The 22,195-nt window shown below is 40.3% G+C and overlaps 1 protein-coding gene across 1 annotated transcript in view; it reads right to left on the minus strand.

Annotated features, from left to right (window-relative positions):
- The window catches only part of cacna1g (calcium channel, voltage-dependent, T type, alpha 1G subunit), a 119,478-nt gene that overhangs the window by 8,225 nt on the left and 89,058 nt on the right, over positions 1-22,195 (minus strand). Inside the window, exons 25-33 of the mRNA XM_061810720.1 lie at positions 21,937-22,129; positions 12,715-12,866; positions 12,055-12,164; positions 10,673-10,806; positions 7,425-7,495; positions 6,747-6,825; positions 6,500-6,621; positions 5,184-5,606; positions 2,756-2,860 (exon numbers count right to left, since the gene is read on the minus strand). Of these exons, the coding sequence (XP_061666704.1) occupies positions 2,756-2,860; positions 5,184-5,606; positions 6,500-6,621; positions 6,747-6,825; positions 7,425-7,495; positions 10,673-10,806; positions 12,055-12,164; positions 12,715-12,866; positions 21,937-22,129 (1,389 nt within the window). The remainder of the gene's footprint in view (positions 1-2,755; positions 2,861-5,183; positions 5,607-6,499; positions 6,622-6,746; positions 6,826-7,424; positions 7,496-10,672; positions 10,807-12,054; positions 12,165-12,714; positions 12,867-21,936; positions 22,130-22,195) is intronic.

Below are 22,195 nucleotides of genomic sequence, written 5' to 3' on the forward strand. Positions count from 1 at the left end.
ATATAATACCCTCAAATGTGAAAAGGAGGCTTTGACATTCATTATTTAGTTACAAAGTGATCAATAGTTTATGGACTCAACATTATAGCATTGGCTTCAGCAGGAGAATAGATTAGGTAGAATCAAAGAAATCCTTTGTGTGGGTTTTACAACTGCAACAATTTGATGACAAGGTTGATTTTCAAATACAAGCCACACAGACAGAGGGGCTGTATTTTTATTGTAATTCATGAAACAGACATAGCGGATGCACAAAACGGTGAGTCGGTCGAGTATGAATAAGTCTCGAAAAGGTTCTGATGCATTGAGCGGATGAGATTATGGCCCAGATGCCACATAGAACTGGACTACGGGCTAGCCCAACTAAAGACTTGTGGAGGAATTCCAGCACAAAAATGTTAATGGCTCTTGGGCAAATTTGTATTTGGCAAGCATAACATGGCATGCTGTTCTACAAACAATATGTCACCCCCCCTCCTGTAAATATTTTACAGTTTTATGGAGATCCTGCAGAGTAGGAAAGGCATCCATTTATAAGACATTTAGTGCCCGAAATGGTCATAAAACACTAAGATTTGCCAAAAGGGGTGAGATAATATCATGTGTTTTCAATAAATTACACAGTTCCATTAAAGGGTCAATACATGAAGCCCTTCCTGGAGCCATCACCCTATCGTGGTCGAGGGGCTTGTGTATCCCAATGATCCCAGGAGCCAAATTGTCTGGGGCTTTATGTTCCTGACAGCGTCACCCATGACAAACGGATCCTAGATGAGGGTCAAGACAAAGCCTGCCTCAAAGACCCCCATTGAAGACAATTTATTGAACCATGTTTTCCCTTGCCCTGACCGGGGTCACCCGGTCTCCCCATGAAGTCCGGCCTGCACCCATGGAGTCCATCCGGGCACAGCTTGAAAAGGCAACGTGGAATTCCCTTCCCATGGGCTTATCACCTTTGGGAGGGGCCGAGGAGGTTGGGTGCTGCGTGAGCTGGGTGGCAGCCAAGGGTAGAGACCTTTGCAGTCTGATCCTTGATACCAGGACCTGCCATGGATCATCACCTCTCTGGCAGGAAAAGACCTCGGGCTGGTGCGTGACAGTGGATACGCAACACTTAGTTTGTGGTCCGGTACCGGTACCAGTCTTCTCAAGAGGGGTTGGACTCGCTTTCAATCTAGAGTTGCCCATGAGAGGCGTCATGCATGTGTGGGCATTCTGATTGCCCCCTAGCTTGGTACCTGTACATTGGGGTTCACCCCAGAAGATGAAAGGCTAAATCCCTCCATCTTCAGGTTAGAGGACAGGTCCTGAATGTGTCCTGAACAGACACTCAGAGTACCCAACCTTTTTTGGAGTCCTTGGAGGGGATGTTTGAGAGAGCTCCTGATAGGGACTCCCTCGTTCTGCTAGAGGACTTTGTCACTCGTAGGTAATGACAGGGAGACCTGAAAGGGTCTGAATGGGATGAACCGCCACTCCAAACAGAGTGTAAGCAGTGTTCTGTCATTGTGTTCAGACATAATGGTGTTCACATGTGTACTTGGCACTATGTCACCCTAGGCCACAATTTGAGAATCATCTTGGGGGTTGAGTCATTGAACTTGAAACTTGAGTGAAAAGAGGGGTGAATCTGTCAACCAATTACTACATGGTGGCATGTTGGCTCCGATAATGGGGGAAAGTGTGCTGGCTGACCTGGGAACGCCTAGGGATTCCTTTCTTCAACTGCTGCCCATGCGACTCAACCTGGGATAAGCAGCAGTAAACAGATGGGCGTTCAATTTAAGAATGGAGAAAAAAAATGTGTGCTAACCATGGGGTAAGGTCATACTCTTGCTGTGACTAAATGGTTTTAATGTAAAGTCACTAATAATTTCAGCAAATTTGTAGAAGACACAGGGATCTTCAGGAAAACTATACCATTCATATCACTCCAACGACTTGTACGTTATTTCTATTATTGTAGGGGAACACATTTTGTTCCAGCTTTTAAAGTACCGTAATTCCTGGCCTACAGAGCGCACCCGATTATAAGCCTCACCGAGTACATATCTAAAGGAAATACAATTTGGTACATACATACACCACAGCTGTGTAAAAGCCGCAAGTGCCCACATTGAAACCCACATTCAAACATGAGATACACTGAGTTTAATTCTAGCGTGGTGCTAATGCTAGCACTGACACTAGCGTTGCGCTAGTGCTAATGCTAACAGGGCCAGTTAAAATAAAACTTACCGGTAAATATCACTCAGACATGCCACTAACACAGCAGCTACACGCTAGCAGAGCGCTAACAGCGTCGGTAAAAGTCACTTCCTCGGCACATACATTCCACCGGTCTTATTCTTACCATTTCCGCTCGAGTCCCACCTTGTGGCCGTTAGAAAAAAAATGCACAAATTAGCCACATCACCGCATAAACCGCAGGGTTGAACGAGTGTGAAAAAGTTGCGGCTTGTAGTCCCGAAATTATGGTAAATGGGATATTTTGTAGCCGCACATATGATGTGGTCAGTGAACGTTACAACGATGAATAAAAAAAAAAAAAAAAACTTCACTTGAAAAGTATCAGCTCCTGCCAGAGGAACAATCTTGAGGGCAAACAAGGTAAAATTGTAAAAGCAATCATTTGGAATAATTGTTTTCTTAAAATGATGACATAAAAATTCTGGTATTTGAATCGCAAGAGAATTTTGAATGAAAATGACCAAAATACAATTTGTGACATTTGGATTTCTTTTTAGTTATTGACCTTTTTGCTGGTGTCGTACTTGCTGGCCTTGGGTGCAAGTGCGTAGTGGTGGCACACAGAGCCAGACAAGTTGTCCATCAAACTCAGCTCCCCCTCAATTGAACCCTGGATGACCAGGGAGACTGAGTCAAACTGTGCTCTTTGCTGGACAAACTTGGATAAAGCAGAGGAAAGAGAGCGTGGCAGGTAGGAAAGGAAGAAAAAGAAACAGGGACAGTAGAAGGGACATATGAATAAATGTGTAAGAGAAAGAATGAATACAAAGAAACAAAATGAGTTAATTAGACAGAAACAGATACACGTACATAGTATGTAAGAAGCAAACACTATGATGCAGATTTTATTTTATTTTACTTTTGGAGCAACTACTGTGCCTGCCACAAGAAGGCACTAAAAGATCACAGTAGGATTAGAATCTCATGAAAGCAGAGGAAAGATAGAGCCATCTTGTTTCAGGGGCGTGCAGTAGAAAAAAAGACATCTAAAAGGGGAAACACAAGGATAGCATGATGTCTTTCTTATCCCCCAAAGTTGTCTAGAAATAGCAATTGTGGAGAACAACAAGGCCCTGTGCTCCATCTTTCCCATGGAACTATGACCTGCCTTTGACTGGCACGTCCTCCACAGGGACCAGCAACAGCCACACGCAAACTGTAAAACCTATTGGACGGTGAGGGGGATACGGCATTCTAAAATCTGTAGACTCCCCCCAAAAAGTGTACATGTTCATATTAATATGACATGCATATCAAAATGGTTCTGTATAGCCTGTACCAAAGGTAACCTGGATTTAGATACAAATACAGGTCTTAATATTATGGCAGGCCTTAAAATTTAGGATACTAACTTTGCTACACAGCACAAAAAGGCGCTCTCTGTTACCACTGGATTTAATATTTTTCATTTGATTGTTTGTCTATGTGCACTGCGATTGGCTGGCGACCCGTTCAGGGTGAACAAATGTTGCAACCTGGAGTAAATGGCTACTGTGGCATTGTTAGCTTTGCTTTCGAAGGTTGCTTGCCCAACGACTAGTAACTATGTCTCATGATAGTAGCTTTGTTTTACAAGCTAACACAACTTACTTTGGAGGAGAAAATTACGTGATCGTGCTTTTGAGGGAATCAGTAGGTCTCTTCATCCTGAATTCGCATTTATCTGGGTCACTTTGGGTTATGGTTTTTGTTGTCCCTTCACTCTCCAGATAATGCATGCCATTTGTTCAGGTTCCCTCAGTAAACCATAATAATCTTTTGAAAAAGGCAAAATATCTTCAAAAAGAACTGAGCTAGGAAATTGTTGTGCATCTGTTCCTTGCAGCACTTTGATTGTCCAGTCTGTGTTTCAGGGGTGGAGCCAATAGTCAAATGAAATCAATCCATCCCCATTAGCATTGCAGGAAAGCTGGAATATCATAGCTAATGTTGGCCGAGACGTGGCATACACAAGCCAATCTCAGGGAACATATAGACAAACAAGCACTCCCATTCACATTGGCATCTACGGACAATTGAGTTTTCAGTTGACCATGCATTTTTGATATGGAATGTGGGAGGAAGATGGAATACGCTAAAAAAATCATGGTGATTCGAACCTGGGACCTCTCAACTATGAGACAGATGTTCTAAACACTAGTTCCTCCCAGTTACTCCTTATTAAAGATGACAGATTGTTTAAAGGGCATTTCATAATTTAATGCCGCAATATTACAGTAGTTAACTTTTAATTTGCATGACAAGAATGTGGAAATTATGAGACTTGAAGTGTTGTTACGGTTGTATTGTTGTTACAAATAAAGGTTTGACCATTGTGACAGTTAACTAACTCCATTTTAATCATTACATGATGGTAACCGACATCCCTGAACAGATTGTGTACAAACTTAGTAGTTCCACTGGATTTTATCGCCAGCTAGCATGCTGAATTTGACCAAATAAGGTCCTGTCTGGAGTTGTCATGAACTGACTGCAGTTGAAACACACACAGTCCAGAGTGTACATTATTCAATTAATTTAGAACACGAGGTGGAGCCCCACAGAATGAGCCAGAGAATGAATGAATGGGTTACGCTGCACTCGGAAATGAAATGAGTTGTTGATGTCATTGTGCTAGTCTTAAAATGTGACGACTACAACCAGAAAAAGCGGCATAATAAAAATGTACCTGTTGCTCCTCAGCCCTCACCCCCTACTCGAACAGTGGCCCAGCTGGTTAGACCGTTGACCTCAGAATTCTGAGGATTGCGGTTCAAATCCTGGCCACACCAGTGGGGAGTTTGCTAGAATGGTGCGTCAGCTACTGATTTTTATTTTTTTCAACTTTTCTATCCATATTTGATGTCCATATATGCCAAGGGCCAATGCAGACTAATGGGGTAATACGTTCTTAAAATCTTCAACACAGATATACAATAAAATATATTCCTTACCTCCTGAGGGGGCTCCAGGCCTGAGGGAGGCTCTTCTATCACATTTACGGGGTCTCTAGGTATATCAACAGTGGGTGAGTCCATAAGACTGCCACTTTCCTGTCTTGTATCTGCACCTCCAGCAGACCTCCAGGGTGAACCCCCAGAAGTGGACCTGTCCACGCCCAGTGTGAGAGGATTGAGCCGGGGCGACCTTGTTGCAATGTCTCCCCCATCGCCATGTAGCTCAAGCTCTAACTCTGCCTCCATCTCCGCCTCTTCCTTGGCCTCCTTATTGCTCTCTTCCAGGTGCTTCATCAGGACAGCGATGACGACGTTGACCAGGACGAACTGAGCGGTCAAGACGAAGGAGACGAAGTAGATCGGCGAGACGACAGTGTTGTAGCAGGTACTCGACTCATGGGCACAGTCCCGTAAAGTGTCCTGGAATGAGCACGGAAAAAAAAACGTTTGCACTTTTAAAGAAACTTCTTCAATCAATGTTTGAAGCTGAATTGAAAATATGTGAATTTAAGACTATAACTGTGTGTGCACCGATTGTTTTGTTAGGTCTAAAGATAGTTTTCCTGTGACATCACCCACTTCTGAAAACTCCCGCTGGCCACTGAGGTCGGCACATTGTTTTGTTCCGATGTTGTTCAGTGTTTGAATTGTTACATTTTACAGCCAAAGTCCAAAAAAAAATAATGTGATTTTGCACACAATTAGGTGGTGAGAGACGTTTTAATTGTATAGGGATTGCATAGTTTGTGTCATGTCTTTGCCACTATATCCAAAGTTTCTCTATACTCAGTCAATTTTATAGCCCTTATCTCAACACATCTAAGGAGATTGAACAATGTATAAAAACACATCCTCTTATCCTCCTCTTCCCAATCCTGACCTGCAGCATAGTGGAAAATATAAAGCAGTAGGTTATCGAGCGATCCCATGCTAAAAAAAATATCTAAAATATTGCTGACTGTTGCCGGGCAACTGGTGTGTTTTCTTAGTGCAAATACATTCCAGTGATTAAGATATAGTGTGCAAATTCCGCACGGGGTAATCAATCACTATATTGATTATACTGTATACCTTATTAAGTCATGAAAATGTGTTTTAGCTAATTTAAAATGAAGCATGGACACAGACACATGAGAAAATTAGTAGGCCCCAGAATATAAACTGATACAGAAAAGGGAGGAGGAAAGAAGTTTAGTGGATGTACGCACTGGGAACAAAAAAGATGCATAGTCAGCAGCTTTCGGAAACCTCTGCTCATGGCAATTTGCTAAACTATCACCTGTGTCTTTCCTTCATAAATGAGTTTTTCTCACCTTCATGATGCCATTCCAGTTGTCTCCAGTTGAAACTCTGAAGAGCAGCAGAAATGCCATCCCAAAGTTTTTAAATGTTGCATAGCGTCCCAAGCCCTCGCACGGGTGCAGTTCATCACAAACTGGGAAGAGAACGGAAGGATAACAAAGAAGAATAACCAGTCTGTCCAAGAGATACATGAGACGGAGACCACCGTTGCTTCAAATGCAAGGCTTTCTCCTCTGTTCATGCGTGAAGTGGCCTTACTCAAGTCACCAAACAGCTCCACTCCCAAGGCTGCAAAGATGAAGAAGAGGAGCATGAAGAGAAGACCAAGATTTCCCACCTTTGTAGTGAAAACAGAACAGAAAATGGATTTGTCAAAATAGAACAATAACACCAGGGGAGGAAAAAATAATCAGCCAATTTCTTTGAGAAAATAGAGAAATTGAGGGAAAAGAGTCAAGATGACATAATAAGCGTAAAAAAACCCTCAAAACATTGGATAAAGGTAATAAGAACTACAGCAGCTCTGGCATAACTGGCTTGGGTAGAGAAATGCTTTAGGATTTTTTTAAATGTAAATAAACAGAAGGCAAGCTGGCAAATCCCCCGCAGATGTGTTAATTATAAGAATCTTGACAAGCTGGGAGCAGTATTTTTCAGAACAACTATCACATCACTTTGAATTAGAAAAGGCAGCAGTATCAAAGAATGCTGTGAAACAGGGATGTGTTATTTTCTCACAACACCCCCCCCCCCCCGGCCCTTCCAAATTATCAATTGAAACACCTTCAAACACACCAACTACTAGTCAGAGCAAAATCTTTGCACCTGCATTCACTTACTAATGAGTTGAGGCAATGCAGATATGCAAATAATGTCTCCAAATTTCGCAACAAAATCGCAGGGAATATGCAATTTTAAAAAAATGCTTCAATATACCTGAGGCAGGGCTTGCATAACGGTGTCCAGCAACGCCCGCATCCCCACCGCCATCTTCAGGAGTTTCAGTACTGTGGGCAAACATATTGTAGATCCCATGTTATTCCGTGAAGTTTTCCAGATATTTAGAAGGAACAGATAAACTCATTAAATGGACAAAAAAAGGAGACGAACAGTGCTCAAGGTTCAAAAGTTACGATAACAAAACATGTCTTGGATGAATCCTTAAAAGTGATTTGTTCAGGAAGTAACCAAGTTAAGCAAGATGAAAGACATACACTTGGTGACTTGTTAAACCAGAGGTCATTAATCGGCACACTATAAAGCTTAAGACCAAAAAATAAACATTGTGCAAAGATCATCAGTGTGTTAAGATAATGAGATTTTAGCATGCATTATTATTTCTTTTTACAGAAGCAATAAAGTACATGTACATCTGATCTCTCTTTATGTTGGAAAGCTATCTCTCATTTACAAAAAAACTATCATCCAAGATTCATATAATGTTAAACAGTTTCTCGTCTGCGTGTGAAGATCGCAACTTGCATTTCTGTGATTGTGGCACTGAGATTTTTCTGCCTTTTTTTATATTAACCCCATCCCTTATTAAGATGTCAAATAAGATCTCTTTAATTACCAGGGAGGATGCTTTTTTTTTTTAAAGTTCAAGTTCTGGGTGAGAGCCATATAGGGAGTAATTTTGATTTAAATCCCATATAAACTTATTGCTGTCAAATCCAAGCAGGCTCTAATTTGTTGCATTGGTGTAGGATTTTATTACATTCTGTTCACTCCAGAAGAATGAAACTTTAATTCCTTTAAGCCATTAAAATCCTGGATCATAGTTGTTCGCTCATTGATTTTGCAGGTGACAAATGTTAACGCCTTGGCAGAGGTCTGCATTTTCTGAGTGCTCTTGCTGCTTAATGGTTTTTGGCACAAGGTACCTGCTCAAGACCAAAATGAGACCAAACACCTCATGCGTTCTTGCTGGAATTTTGGGGGGAAATTTATAGTTTAGTCCTACGTAGTTCATCATCTCGTGTGACGCATTATATGACGTCAACCATTTGAAAAAGAGTCATTTCTGGCTCGTATAAGTAAACGTTGCCACATGAGGCTGTCAGAAAAGAACAACTAGGGCAAAGTTTATTCAAGGTGATACACGCACAGCAACATTAACGCCGTAATTCATTGCAGAAAATTATGGGATCTTATTCTCCAACAAGCGACAGGTCTATGTAACTGAATAAAAAATATACAACCTGAAATTGAACCAATAACATTATTGTGTATAAAAAAAACAAAATACTAATAGTTTCCCCTATGCTGTACTTCCCAGACATTGCATCATGACCTTTGTGACTGACAAAAATCATTTAGTCCAAAGATTGCACTGCTATTTTAAATCAGATTCAGGTTAATACTCTCTTTTGCTGTTCAAGAATGGTCACTTTTGTTTCAAAAAAGCTTATTTCTAATTGTTTGTGCTTAAATGTGCGTCACATCACGATGCTTTTTTTTTTTTTGTTTTTGTTTTTTTTGTCCCTGTCTGACTGACTTTATCCAGCTGTGTTTTTGCTGTTTCTTCTTTTGTTGGGTGAAGAAAGTGGACGTCTCAAACCCAAGTACACAAAGAAACTGCACGGTTAGCTTTCCATGAACCACAGCTGTCATGGCCAATGCAATTTTGATTGCATTAAAACTGTATCGCTAATGGGATTGTATGGAGATATGTAAATGCTGTCGGCCGAACTCTGGGATTGGCTGCGAATCTCTGTGATTGGAGGCTCACCAATCTGTGCTGAGCACAATGGCCTGCAACTCAAGTCAACCTCTCCACCAATCAGCTGCATCCGTTACTCACAACAGATGAGAAAAAAAATGACCTAAATTTCACCACTGGTGGGTGTAATTTAATGTCAGCGCTACTTTCTAAGCAGAGTAAGCTTTGTTAAATATTTAAACTGGTTGTGCGTTGGTAACACTAGCAGATGGTATTTGTGTGAGTACTGAAATATTCTTGTTTAGAAGTTAGTATTTTATTTTGCTCTGCCTGTAATAAAGTAATAGTGAGTACATTTACTGTTTACGCCCGTAGGCTCCTCAAGCCCACCAGTTTTGGTTTATTTGGACTTGTTTTGTCCCTCGGTAAACCATGTAACGCTCAACTTTGTTTATTTTCAATGTTGTGTGGGGTATACAAACTTCGACGCAAAAGCAGACTTTTTACTTTTTTTTGTTATACTGCTTAGAAACATTTTGTTTTTGTATGTATTTTATTTGTTTTAGTAGCTCTTTTTTTTTTGCTTTATCCACTGATTGACGGAGGTTTCCAATCAAATGCCCGCCAATGTCCGCAGCTGGCTGTTATTTCAATGTTGGTCTTTTTCTCCATCCCCAAAAGGGTCAAAATAATGTGTCTACTAATGTAACAAGGTTTTAAAATGTAATATGTTTTTGGTTCAGGGTAATGTGTTGAAAAAAAAAAGGAAGATAATGAAATACCTTTTAAGGTATGCATTTCTTTTAATGCAATTGATACTTTTACAGATATACCAAGTCCATCACTATGGAGGTATAAATAGCCATAATGGTACCTTTAGTACTGTATAACTAATTAATCATATTTAATATGTTATAATTTGGTAGTAACTTGCCTAACATGGGTACTTCACCAATATTTTCGTGGTGTGAAATGCAACTGCCAACGATCTCCTGTCTTCTTTCTTCAGGAGGGACTCTCTCATGGTACCCGAGATTCAGTAGATAGGATTAATTTATCTCCCTCCAATTCCTTTCATCCCAACTTCTTCCCTCTGCTGCTTGGTCCTCCCCCCCTCACTTCTTTCATTTCATCTAGTAATCTATTTTCAGTTCAGCAGTTATTAATCGTTCTGCTGTCATCATATTCTTTCAGTCCCTTTATTTATTACTACATTGTCTCTCCATACATTCAATTAATTTCATCTTAATTCACTTACTGTCAGGATGTGTCTTAGCTCTCCTCAACTACGCTTCTTTACTTATTCGTTTCAACCTGACTGCGGTTTGACAGCTGACTGTTTTCATCAGTGCCATCTGCTCGGCTCTCACCCAACCCAAACCATATTGAGACCTGCCATATAAAAATGACAAAGGGGGAGACTCCCGGGGATGCAGACATGTTACAAAGACATCTTAAAATCACTGATGTGCGAAGGGACGCGCCAGTGAGGGGTGGAGGTCTGGAGGCTGTCGGCGCGTACCTCGTGCAATCCTCAGCACTCTCATGATGCGGATTATGGTTGGGTTAATGGGCAGGGAGGCGTTGACCTCGATTTCTTCCAGGGTGATGCCCATGATGGACAGCAGCACGATGGCTAGATCCAGCTGGTTCCACCTGTATAGGCACAGTCCCATTATTTCAAAACAACATGAACACCCTACCTAGAACAGCTTGACTCGTACTTTTTACATTTTTTTCAAACAGAGGATTTTGCTTTGATACGTACAAATTATGCCAAAAGATGGACACCTTTATGGGGGCACTGGTGTGGTTTGTAATAGCTTGGCTCCCAAGTCACTCGAGCACTGATTGCTGTATCTAGATTTTTTTTTTTAAAGAAATGTTCTTGATGTCTGTCTGATTTTGTCTGACTCTGTCTGTCCTTGATCCACTGGTCCTAATAACCTACACAATTTTGCAACCATCCATTTTCTATACAGCCTCTCCTAATAAGGTCGTGTCGTGACTGAGAGACATGTTACATCAGCTAATTAGACATACATAATGTATAGAAAAACAATAATTCAGGCGTGCATTCATTGTTCAATAAACCGATGTATGTTTTTGTAATGAGGGAAGAAGCCGGAGGACCCAGATAAAACTCCTTTGAGCATTGGTTTTTATCTCCCAACGTAAACTCCACACAGCAAGGTTAGAGCCAAGATTTGAACCCAGAACCTCAGAACTGTGAGGCAGATCTGCTGACCTCGCTTGATCCCTTTCAATAGTTTTTACAAATGATTTTCTTCTTCTTTGTTGTTCGGAGGATGGTGCATTTTCACAAGGCTGTTTCATATCCTGGCTTTTTATTGATCGATTTGTTCTAGTACAAAATGTTTGGAACAAGATACAGGGTATATGTGCAAAAACGTTTGTGACGTTAATGGTGGGTTGTTGCGCGAATCAAGTCTGCCCAGTTCCTGCATTTGAGTGAGTCGACAACAGCTGAAAGAGGTCTGCTCTGGCGGAGAAGGAACACAACCTACTTGTGGGTAGATCTGTTCCAAAATCCGCTGAGGTCTGTGTGAAACTGCACTTGTGTTAATGAATATGTGGCAGCACGTGTTTGCTTTCACTGGGAAGCCAGAAATGTCAAAGTTATGAAATCATTTCAGGCAACTTGTTTTATAGGTGGTTAATGAGCCTTTCTTTTTGTTCAATGTATTTTTATTCATACAGGTTGCGGCCATCTGCTGTTAAAAACAAAACAAAACAAAAACATTGGTGCAATCACTCTGTGAGAATCTTGTGATCACAACCCAAATACTTGAAGCTACAGGTCGTTTGACACTTGTTTTTTAACTGAGTTGGAGCCGGGAGGACAAATCACATCTATTTAGTGGCGGCTATTCAAATACTAACTTGTCCTTAAAGAAGCGGCGAAAGCCAAAGGCAACCAATTTGAAGACTGACTCCAGAACAAAGATGAGAGTGAAGACGTAGTTACAGATCTTCAATGCTTCATCCAATTCCTGAAGATTGAACAAAGAAGAGGAATATTAGGACCCTGACTTTATTTAAAAGTAAACAACCCATCAGTGTGACATAGACATGTTACAATAACTTGGAACCATAATTATAAAATATTCAGATGTCTCTGCAATTAATAACGGATGAATTATTAATTAATAACAAACTGGTCATATGTATGTAAAACTACCCATTAACTGAGAAACAAAGATGGAATTTGTGACTAAAAATCCTTCCCAGCGTTATTCCTTCACCCTGCAGCTGCACTCTAATTTACATTACTGAGGGATTCAGGCACATTTTTTATAAATTAAATTTTAAAATAATTTTAAAGTAACACACACACAGAGGTTTCAGTACTTGTTACACAAATTTCTTGTACCAAACTCCAACATTTCAATATAGGCGTTGGTATAAAATTTGGAACTATCACAAACCCTACTCAAATCTGTAAAATATACATAAGCAAATGTACCGTGGTTATGTATTCATTATCACGTCGGAAGAATCCCTCCCAATAAAATGATTATTTACTCCTCGACCACATCTGACCTTCGGCTGTTGGTAGTGCTCCATGGACATTGTGATGACGTTGAGCCCGATGACGATGGTGATGAAGAGGTCCAGGTAGTGGCTCGTGCACATCTTGTGGATAATCAAACGGGTGGGAGAGTAATCGGAGTAGTATGGTTTACTCTGAGCTTCTGTTGGAAGTGGGGTTTGGAGTGGGGTCAAGGGGCGGGGGGACACGGTGTGTGGAAGAGGGAGGTTGGGGAAGGTGGCATTCATAAAGTGAGATAGGAGCTAATTCAGTGGGACACTGTAAAGTACACCTGCTGTGTTATCAAGCGGGCTGTTGAATCTGAAATAAAAGTTAGTGAGCGCTCACATAAAAAATTGCTTCAAAGACACTACATACATTTGCAGAAGAGTGGAGAAGATCAGTCAGTAGACAGAGCGAAGAGATGCTAAACATAAACTCTCCTCTGGCTAACCGGAATGAGCAATTAAATCACATTGTATTCAAACTTTGAGCAAAACAGTATTGCTCAATATGCTTACGTATGATTGACCTCACAAAGGAGGAATGTGCCATTATATTTAAACAGGCGTTAGGTAAAGTTTCAGCATCTCATACTGTGTCTGTTGATCGTCTCCTCTCATCTCTTTCACATTCTTCCTCTCAGGCAAGAGACCTAGCATAGGAAAAATAGTCAGATTGGTTTGTTCCTTAATCCCTCCCTACACCCAGAGAGGGCAGCAGAATGAACCGGATGAGGAACAGAAGGGATGCTTGACCTCCCAGTCACTTCGTCCCACAATGAGGCAATGAAAGGACAAATGGAAAAGTCCTCTGGGTGATGTGAGCTCTCCTTCTCTGCCCATTTCGCTCAGATGTGGCGCTATTCCAGCTGCAACTGGGCAGGGAAATTTCACAAAGATGCATGGGCATCAGTTTGTGATTCACAGTGTGCGGCGAGTGTCGTCCAAGCGTGCTATAGACTCTAATCATACATTAGCGAATTGAACAGAGGAGCTGAATTGACTTAAAAAGAAGAGAGATATTTACCACTCTACCCTTAATGAACTGTAATTTTAATGCATCATTTGGGATTACAATTATCCATTGAACTAAAGCCTTTCAAATGCAAAGTCAGCAAAACTGCTGACCAGGGAATGCAAATGTGTACTAACGTGTTCATCTTAAGCAAATTGAGATTCATTTTTTTCCCACTAACGAGGAAAAAGTAGAATTTTAAAACCTGCATTTTAATGTATGTATGTAGTGTATGTATGAAATGGTCACAAAGGAGCAATTTGGATCTCTAACTTTTGGATGGGCAACGAGTATGATAAATCCAAATACTTTCTCGGCAGACTGAGAGGCCAGCATGAGGCATCCCCTTCCTCATGCAAGTGTTGTAAAACCTAATCACCGATAAACATTTCCATCAAAAACTGGACAGATTGCTTCAGGGTGTTGGGGGATTAAGATTGATTGTTCTCGTCTCAAGGTTTTTTATTTTGCAATTTTAATTTTTACATTTTTTTTCGTTAACGTGTTATAGGTGACGTTACTAAAGTCAATCATTTTTTCTTTTTTTTTAATACTTTCTTGATAGCTTTGTTGACTATAAATCCAACACCCCTGATGACAGTCTGCGTTTGGTCATACACGGATGTGAAGAAAAAACACTTATTTCTGGTCCAAAAACAAACCCAAGACCAAATGTTGCAAGATATTGTTTTAGTTGGGTTCAACTCTGTTAGATTATCCAAACTCTACAGGAGACACAACTGATAAATGCTTGAGGATCGATTTGGTCTGGGAGTTGCTTATGGACGTGGACACTCTCCAAAAATGGAATCCATACATTTCTGAGGTGGTCTTGGTCTTTGGGAAATACAGACACAGCAACTCTCATTTTGTGTAGGACTGATGAATAAAGAACACCACAGTCCAGTGCCATGGGGATCCTGTGACTTAGGTTAGGTTGGTTATGTAGTGTATGGTTCTGGAACATTTCCCGACAAAGTGGTGATCATGTGAGGGCGCTGAGAGAGCATTGGGGATGTGAAGGTTGCGTTCAATGTGAAGTTGATTCTGAACAGGAAACTCAAAACTACACAATACTGGCACGTCTTTGCTGGATCTCTTCTAAAGGTGTCTTGGATGTGCTGGTACTCAAGAAAAGTGTTTTGGAATGAAATGCAATGGGTGATGGATATGGATGGCTGTGAAACGAAGAGCGTGTGAATGTAAAGCAGTGCTTTTAAGAAATGTAGATTAAAATCTTTTATAATGCAAGCAGCTCCTTTTATGCCTTTCCCTTATTGTAAATGGCTCTGGGTAAACCTTTATACTCTGTGTCTGCCTGGCGGCGTGATTTTGAAATTCGGCAAACAGAGTCTGAGAACAACTGTTGACAGGAACATTTACTGTAAGACAGGAACATCAACAAAAACTGGAATTCCAAAATGCTCTGCTGCCATGCTTGATAAATATCGAAGCGTAAGAAATGCCTACAAAAGGGAGAGAAGAAAGGAAACCAATAAGTCAAGGACTCAAAGTGGAGAGGAGCAGCAGAGCAAATTGTTCTGTCCAGAAAGAACGCATCAAAGAAATAAGACAATACAATACAATTACTCAAACGTGACAAGGCATGATAACAAACATTATCATCTCGACTCTCAGACACATATGCATTGCGCTTTTTCACATGGTTGACACACTCACTTGCTCACTCTCTCGCACACATTGTACTTGCACACATGGGTGACGGACAAACATATATTGTGCTGGTTCACACGGCAGACTGACACGTCTTTCTGAGTCGTACTTGAGCAATGAACCAACTGAAATGTGAGATCGGATTGGATGGGAAAGGAAAGCGATTGGGCAGCATGAATGGAGAACAGCGATGACAAGGGACAGGTTGATGGGAAGCTTTGAAAAAATGCTAATAGTGTTACACCTTCCCCTACTGTAATGCATTGCAGCGCCCCTAAAAAATGTAACTACTGTATTTCATTTTTAAACAGCCTAGAAAAAGTGTACAACCGTACAAGTGTACAATAATCTGTTGAAATAAAAAAATTACAGCACCTCCATATTGCCTCAAAAATGGTTTGCTCCACTCAATCCCTCCCACTTCTCCATACCTGGCCTGTCAGCATTCTACTGGCAGAGAGAAATATGATACCTACAGGTGAAATGGCATAATTATCAGAATTACAATAGGATATATGGCACATTTCTTACAAGTTAATTGTTGTGTCATGTACATGTGACAAGATTAAAGTTGTTTCTTTATAGTGCAATATAAAAAAATAGACCCAAGAATTACGTGGCTTACAAAAAAAAATAATTCTAAGTAAGTTGACTAAACATCTGAAAGAATTTTATTCTTTAAGAACCGCAGAATGAAATGTTCTATCTAAGCTGCGGTGGTGATACAAGGTTGAATATGTAGAGAGGGCAGCCAGAAACAGGCAAAAAATAGTGAATGAAAGAAAAAGAAAGACAAATGGGCATGCAAAAAATCAAATCTTTAGACAATTTATGAAAAACATAATTTGGGAGCTCATTTACAGCTGTACCATTCTTGATGTACTTTTAATCCACCGTTTTGAGTAAATGAATTTTTCAATTTTGACCATCATTAATTTTAGTACACAGTCGGCTACCGAACGCTGCTCTCAGAAGAGTTTAGTAGGATTTAGTACAGACAGTAATGCTAAGTAATTTGTTTAGAATGCACATGTTTTTTCATCTCACCTGAACGAAAAAAAAAAAACACTTTACTGATGCCTTTTATAAAAAAAATAAAACCACCATATATTAACATTCGGTTTTTGGAGGTATTTGAAGATGCTCACATAGCTCATGTGTTGATGCCCACATTTTTTAAATAGCTGCACTATGGGGCTTTAACATTTCAAGTCTGCATATACAATTGTACTGTAACTTACTGTAGATTGCACATGAATGTGTAATGATTTATTATATTCACCTTTGCTTCTTATAATTGTTCAGTTTTAGTATCTACATGGTTCTGTACATATAATGGATGAAGTAGGTTCCTACGCATACCATATTCTATTTTTTATACCTTCAAGATAAACTAAACCTGACAAGAAGAGACATAGGCCATGTTGGTCTGATCAGTTGTCGCTTCAAAAGTACACTTTGTCTCTTTCATCGCTACATTTGCTGCTGCTTCAGGCTTTCTGCCACCCTGCACTCTCTTGTTGACATTTCTGTGGATAAAATATTCATTGAGTAAGTTCCCGATGTGAAAGATTCATAATGAGTCTTGTTGGGGTGGATTTCCCTGCAGCAAATGTACAGTGTTGCAGTCAAAATCGTTCTAAATGTTCTTTCAGAGTTACAAATGACTTGTTTAGGAACTAAATTAATGAAATTTAATGGTCATTATATTCACATTGTCCTTGCAGGGCACATCAGCAAGATATCAATCACTCTCCCTCTGCTTTTAACCATTCAATATGTGAAACTAAGAAAATAAACACCCCCCTCCACCCCTAGAAATTAATCATTTATATCAACGGAGAAGTAAATTCATTTAATGCAGCCAGAGGACAATGAGCTTCATTAGCTTTTTTTAATGGACATTACATCAAGCAATATATCATGTGGGTGAGCGGGATCTGTGTATCTTTGGAATATTAAAAATGGTTACTATATTCAAACTAAGGTGTGAGACTTTTGCGCCTTTTGGTACCTCACCAAGCAGCTGCAGTAAATCCATGTTGGTCCTGCTCCACATGTGGGGATTTACATTACACCTTGTGGCAAAAACCATTTTTGCATACCACCTGGAAATGTTAATATACCTTCACCAGGTAAGTCTATACAGTATTCCTCTACATTTATACATCCCACAGGAAGAGACTTTGCCTCCTTCCCTCCTGTAATCCCTTTATCTGTCCCTCCCTAGAGGACCAGTGCTATTAATTACATCTCGCCCATTGAGGAATTGAAGACAGAAAGAAAGTCAATGTGAAACTTCCGGTTACATTTATCTCTGTTAGTGCTGACCCAGATTCAGCGAGAAAACTTGTGTGCATTAGATTTTGTGACTGTGTATATGTGTGTGTGTGAGAGGGGACAGAAAAATAATTGATAAAGTACTGCTTATACATGGCATGCTTGTATCCATTTAGATATCCGTTTGACAGTGTTGGACACAAAAGCAAATGCGCGTAATGAAAATTCATTTGTACATGCTGAACTGGCCAGTCAATTGCAGGGCTCTTTTTCTTTATCATAATAAACTGCAATTTTAACTTGTTGACAACAAAGATTAACATGTCCAAACACTGTAATTTATTTAAATGAGATGAGGACGTGTCGTGAATATAATAGAAGAAGACATTGGTGCATTTATTCATGTACTACTATTAGTTACTTGCTACAAATTAAACCATTGTTGCACCTGTCATAACAAATGTTGTGTTTGTTTCTGAATACATTATGTCCGAAGGTTGAAAGGTTAAGTTTGAAAATGAGAGAAGTCAGATGAGGTGGTTGGGGCAACTGATTCAGATGCTCCCCCGGCGTTCCGCTGGTGAAATATTCCTACCGGAAAGAGACCCCAGGGATGACCTAGGACACGCTGGAGAGACTACATCTCTCAACTGGCCTCGGAACACCTCGGGATCCCCCTGGAAGAGCTGGATGAAGTGGGTAGGCAAAGGGAAGTCTACATCTGGCCGCCACTGCTAAAGTTACTGCCCCCACAACCCGATCCAGATATGATGGATGATTGCTCTTTATACACTATAGTCATCCATCCATCTATTCATCCATTTCCTCAACTGGTTATCCTTATTCGGGTTGCGGGAGAGCTGGAGCCCGTCCCAGCTCACTGATGTTCAAGAGGAGGGGAACACATTGGATTGGTATCCTGCCAATCACAGGGAATATACAGTACAAATCAATAGGTTAATCAATAGGCACCCCTTAAGCTGCATCTGGCCTGCCAACATTTGATTTGTAGCCCCCGTACTGTTACGGCCCTTTCCAGAATCAGACAAGATTGAGAGCTTCTTATTGTAGCATGACTGAATGCAACACTTTGCACAGCTCAGTACACAGACAACCAGCCCATTTATCATATATGAGAGGCTTGCGTGCACGAGGTTGGCATGAATACTGTGGTCAAAAAAATTGGAAAATGTTTACCTTCACTATGCTTTTTGGTTGGCTCAGCACATGTAGACTGGGACTTGTCTCCATGCTAACGATACACAGACACTTGTTAAATAAAATCCCAAAAATCATGCATTTGGAGGGAAAATACTTTCATCTCGATAAACTGTCGTGATTATTAATTTATTTGTGTTGATTGTTATAGTTATTTGAGTGGGCCAATTCACACGTGTTGTGCATGGGCGGTAACATCGGTGTACCAATTCATTCAGTAGCATGTATGTATGGATTATACATTTTGTTGGGTTATTTGCATCAATGACAAAGTGAATATAGACATTAAAGTGCTTTGTTTGTATTAGTCATTACATGTTGTATCAGAATGGATTATTAGAGTTTTTTTACATTGTGTTTATTGTCAAAGTAAACTACTTTCGCAACTGAAAAAATTTGCATACAACAAAAGTGATTTGTTGACAGTTTAAATGTTGCAAACTTAGAGTTCATTATAATACTTGTAAGTGTGCTCATTTGTGTGGTGTTGTTTATTATCCCATTTAGTTCATAATTCACACTTGAATTATGAAGCCCCAGCATACTGGTACATTTCCATTTTTACTCTGCATCTTTGTTTTATTTGAAATATTGTTCTTATCCACATCTCGATGCATTTGATATTTTGACACATATATATATATATATAATTATTTTAATTTTAATTCATGTCAAAATGAAAATGACATTTCAGTTTCTTATTGATTTTTAAAATGAAGGCTAGGTTAAATTTGCTGTTACACGTAATTTAATTTGGCACAGATGGAATGTGGAACAAAGGCCACATTTCTGGATACAGTAGTTGGAAGCCCATAACACGATAACATAAATATTTTGCTATTGCTTGGGTAAAGAAAGATCACTGCTAATTAGACATGGCACAAATGCATGTCTATGTCCATTTTTGACTACTATTTTAGATGGAGACACGGAAAGCGCTTCCAAACCTCTTTTCTACTGATTTGCACACTGAATTCCAGGCTGTATTTGTCTCAACCATTTCAACAATCATCAATGACAACAATATGCTTTATTTTTTGGGGTGTGTAATAAATTAAAATGTACCCATTGGTAGTGTACTTACTTTGGTAGGTACTGTATTATAAAATAGCAACTTTAAGATGTTGATGCAATTCTTCAGTTACAAGTCTCAACACTTTTGCATCTCAAAAACAAATTTTAAAAGACCAGAGTAGTCTTGATTTGATGAGGCTGGTGCAACAATGAGGTGCAGTGGATGGTGGATGGTTTGCAGACAGTGTAAGAGAGGTGTGAGAGACAAAGTCCAAACAGAAAAAAACAAAACAGCAAAACAGCATTTCCAGTGGATTGGGGCTGATGGGAGAGAGGCAGGAAGGCGGGACCACATGATGGGACCCTACCTCCCATGATTATTGAACTTAAAACCCTTTCCACCATGGTTGGTGGTCATGGTCAGTGGCGGTGTGTGGACTTAAGGGATAAAACAGAACATGCTGGGAATGGGGTACCTTTTAATGTGCCTTCAGAGAGGGCCCAACTCAACCCTGGAACCATTAAATCTAGAGGAATGAGACTATGTTAGTAAGGAAACCGGAGAAGGAAGCAAGAAAGGAAGGACAGATGGAAGGGAGTCAAAGAGAGAAACCGGGAAAGAGGGATGGAGTAAGACTAGAAGGAAGCAGTGAAAGATTAAGCTGGTTTATGTTCCTATATTTTGTCTTTCCATTGATTCTGAGTCCAGTTCTTTGGATTAGCACTAGCTATTTTTTTAAATAAAAAGAAACAGCTTTCACCTGAACCACAGTCCATAATTCAGAGATTTAACCAGCAAACTAATCTCCCATTTTTTGTGTTGGATAGATTGCAAAAATCTCCAATACCCGAACACCATTTGATCCTTGTCTGCTCACTACATGCCCATAAAAAATCCCGAAAAAGGAATCCTCAAAATATGTTTGCCACAATCCCAAGAGGGATGAAGTACAGGAAAGTTTTGAGTAGTTCCTAAAATAACCAATGGGCCTCTTATGACTGAGTGTGCAAGGGTTGGGTATGTTAACCCCACTGGTCAGAAATATAGTCTTTAAAACAGAGTCATCTGTATTTCTCAAGATCGATGCATTCAAATACGTACTAGGTACTCAAAGGATCATAAATATAGTTTTAAAACATTTCTTCAGCTTCAGGACACCAGAGTCCAGTGCTCCTTGTGGATTTGTATCCAACAAGTGCCTCTGGAACTGGTTAACTCTTGTATGGCACTTTTCAATGCTAGCAGATGCCAGCAAGCATTTTAGATATAAGAGGCAGTGGAATTATATTAAACCACTCAAGCAGTTTGTCATCAACTCCTATACAGCCGAAGGGGAGGGGGACAAGCAGTGATTTAACTCCTGAATGTCTTCCATTGATCTCAGACCACATCTCTCAAGCTTTGGTCGATCCCTGCCCCAGCGGCTGTACTAAAACAACATGCAAGAAGAGGAGAAGGGAGGGGGGTCATCTTCTTTTAGATCAAGACAATTCATGACCAAAAACTCCCCCTCCCTCGAGCTCAGAAAACCACCATGCAAGCCCCCTCTGTAGGAACTCAAAGGGCATGCTCCAAGGGGACCAACCCAAGCATGACGTCTACAGTAGACAGGCAAGCTAAGGCAGGATGGGGACAAAAATCATTTGTCATCTTTCCTCCCTCTGCAAACTCACTCTTTCAAGGTAGTTTTCCTTGAAATCCAACGTCATCATTAGTTTGATGTTGGAGATGAAGAAAAAGCAGCCAGAGTCTACAAGGGTGTTTGCAGTGTCAGAGCAAGCGACCACTAGACTGCAAGAAAAATCACCACAAGTCCAGACCCGAGAGGGTTTTCGGGGGGAAGGAAGGGGCGCTACCACAATAATAACAATAAAAAAAAAAAAACACTACTTTGACGCTAGATCACCAATTATGTTTGTCCAGACTCGGCAAAACAAAAAGGCAAACAAAAAAAAAGGCTCAGGCTCAAACCAAGCAGGACTCAGAAAGATGTGGAAAGACTACCGACCAGCCAGCTCCTTCTCCTTACTCCGTCTCTTTTTCTCCATGCGTTTCAGTCTCTTCTCCTCCCTGCGCTTGGCCTCCTCTGCTTCCTGGTGCCGTCGACACTTATGGAAGTTCTCCACCACGACGCCCACAAACATGTTGAGCACAAAGAAGGCCACGATCAAGAGGAAGGAGATGAAGTACAGCAACATCCATGGATTGTAGTTCATTACTGGCTGAAACACACAATGATACATAAAAAGGGAGGGTTTCATACACGTAATACTTAATGCCAAATGTTT

This window comes from Syngnathoides biaculeatus, chromosome 22 (genome assembly GCF_019802595.1).
Source record: "Syngnathoides biaculeatus isolate LvHL_M chromosome 22, ASM1980259v1, whole genome shotgun sequence".
NCBI classification, from domain to species: domain Eukaryota; kingdom Metazoa; phylum Chordata; class Actinopteri; order Syngnathiformes; family Syngnathidae; genus Syngnathoides; species Syngnathoides biaculeatus.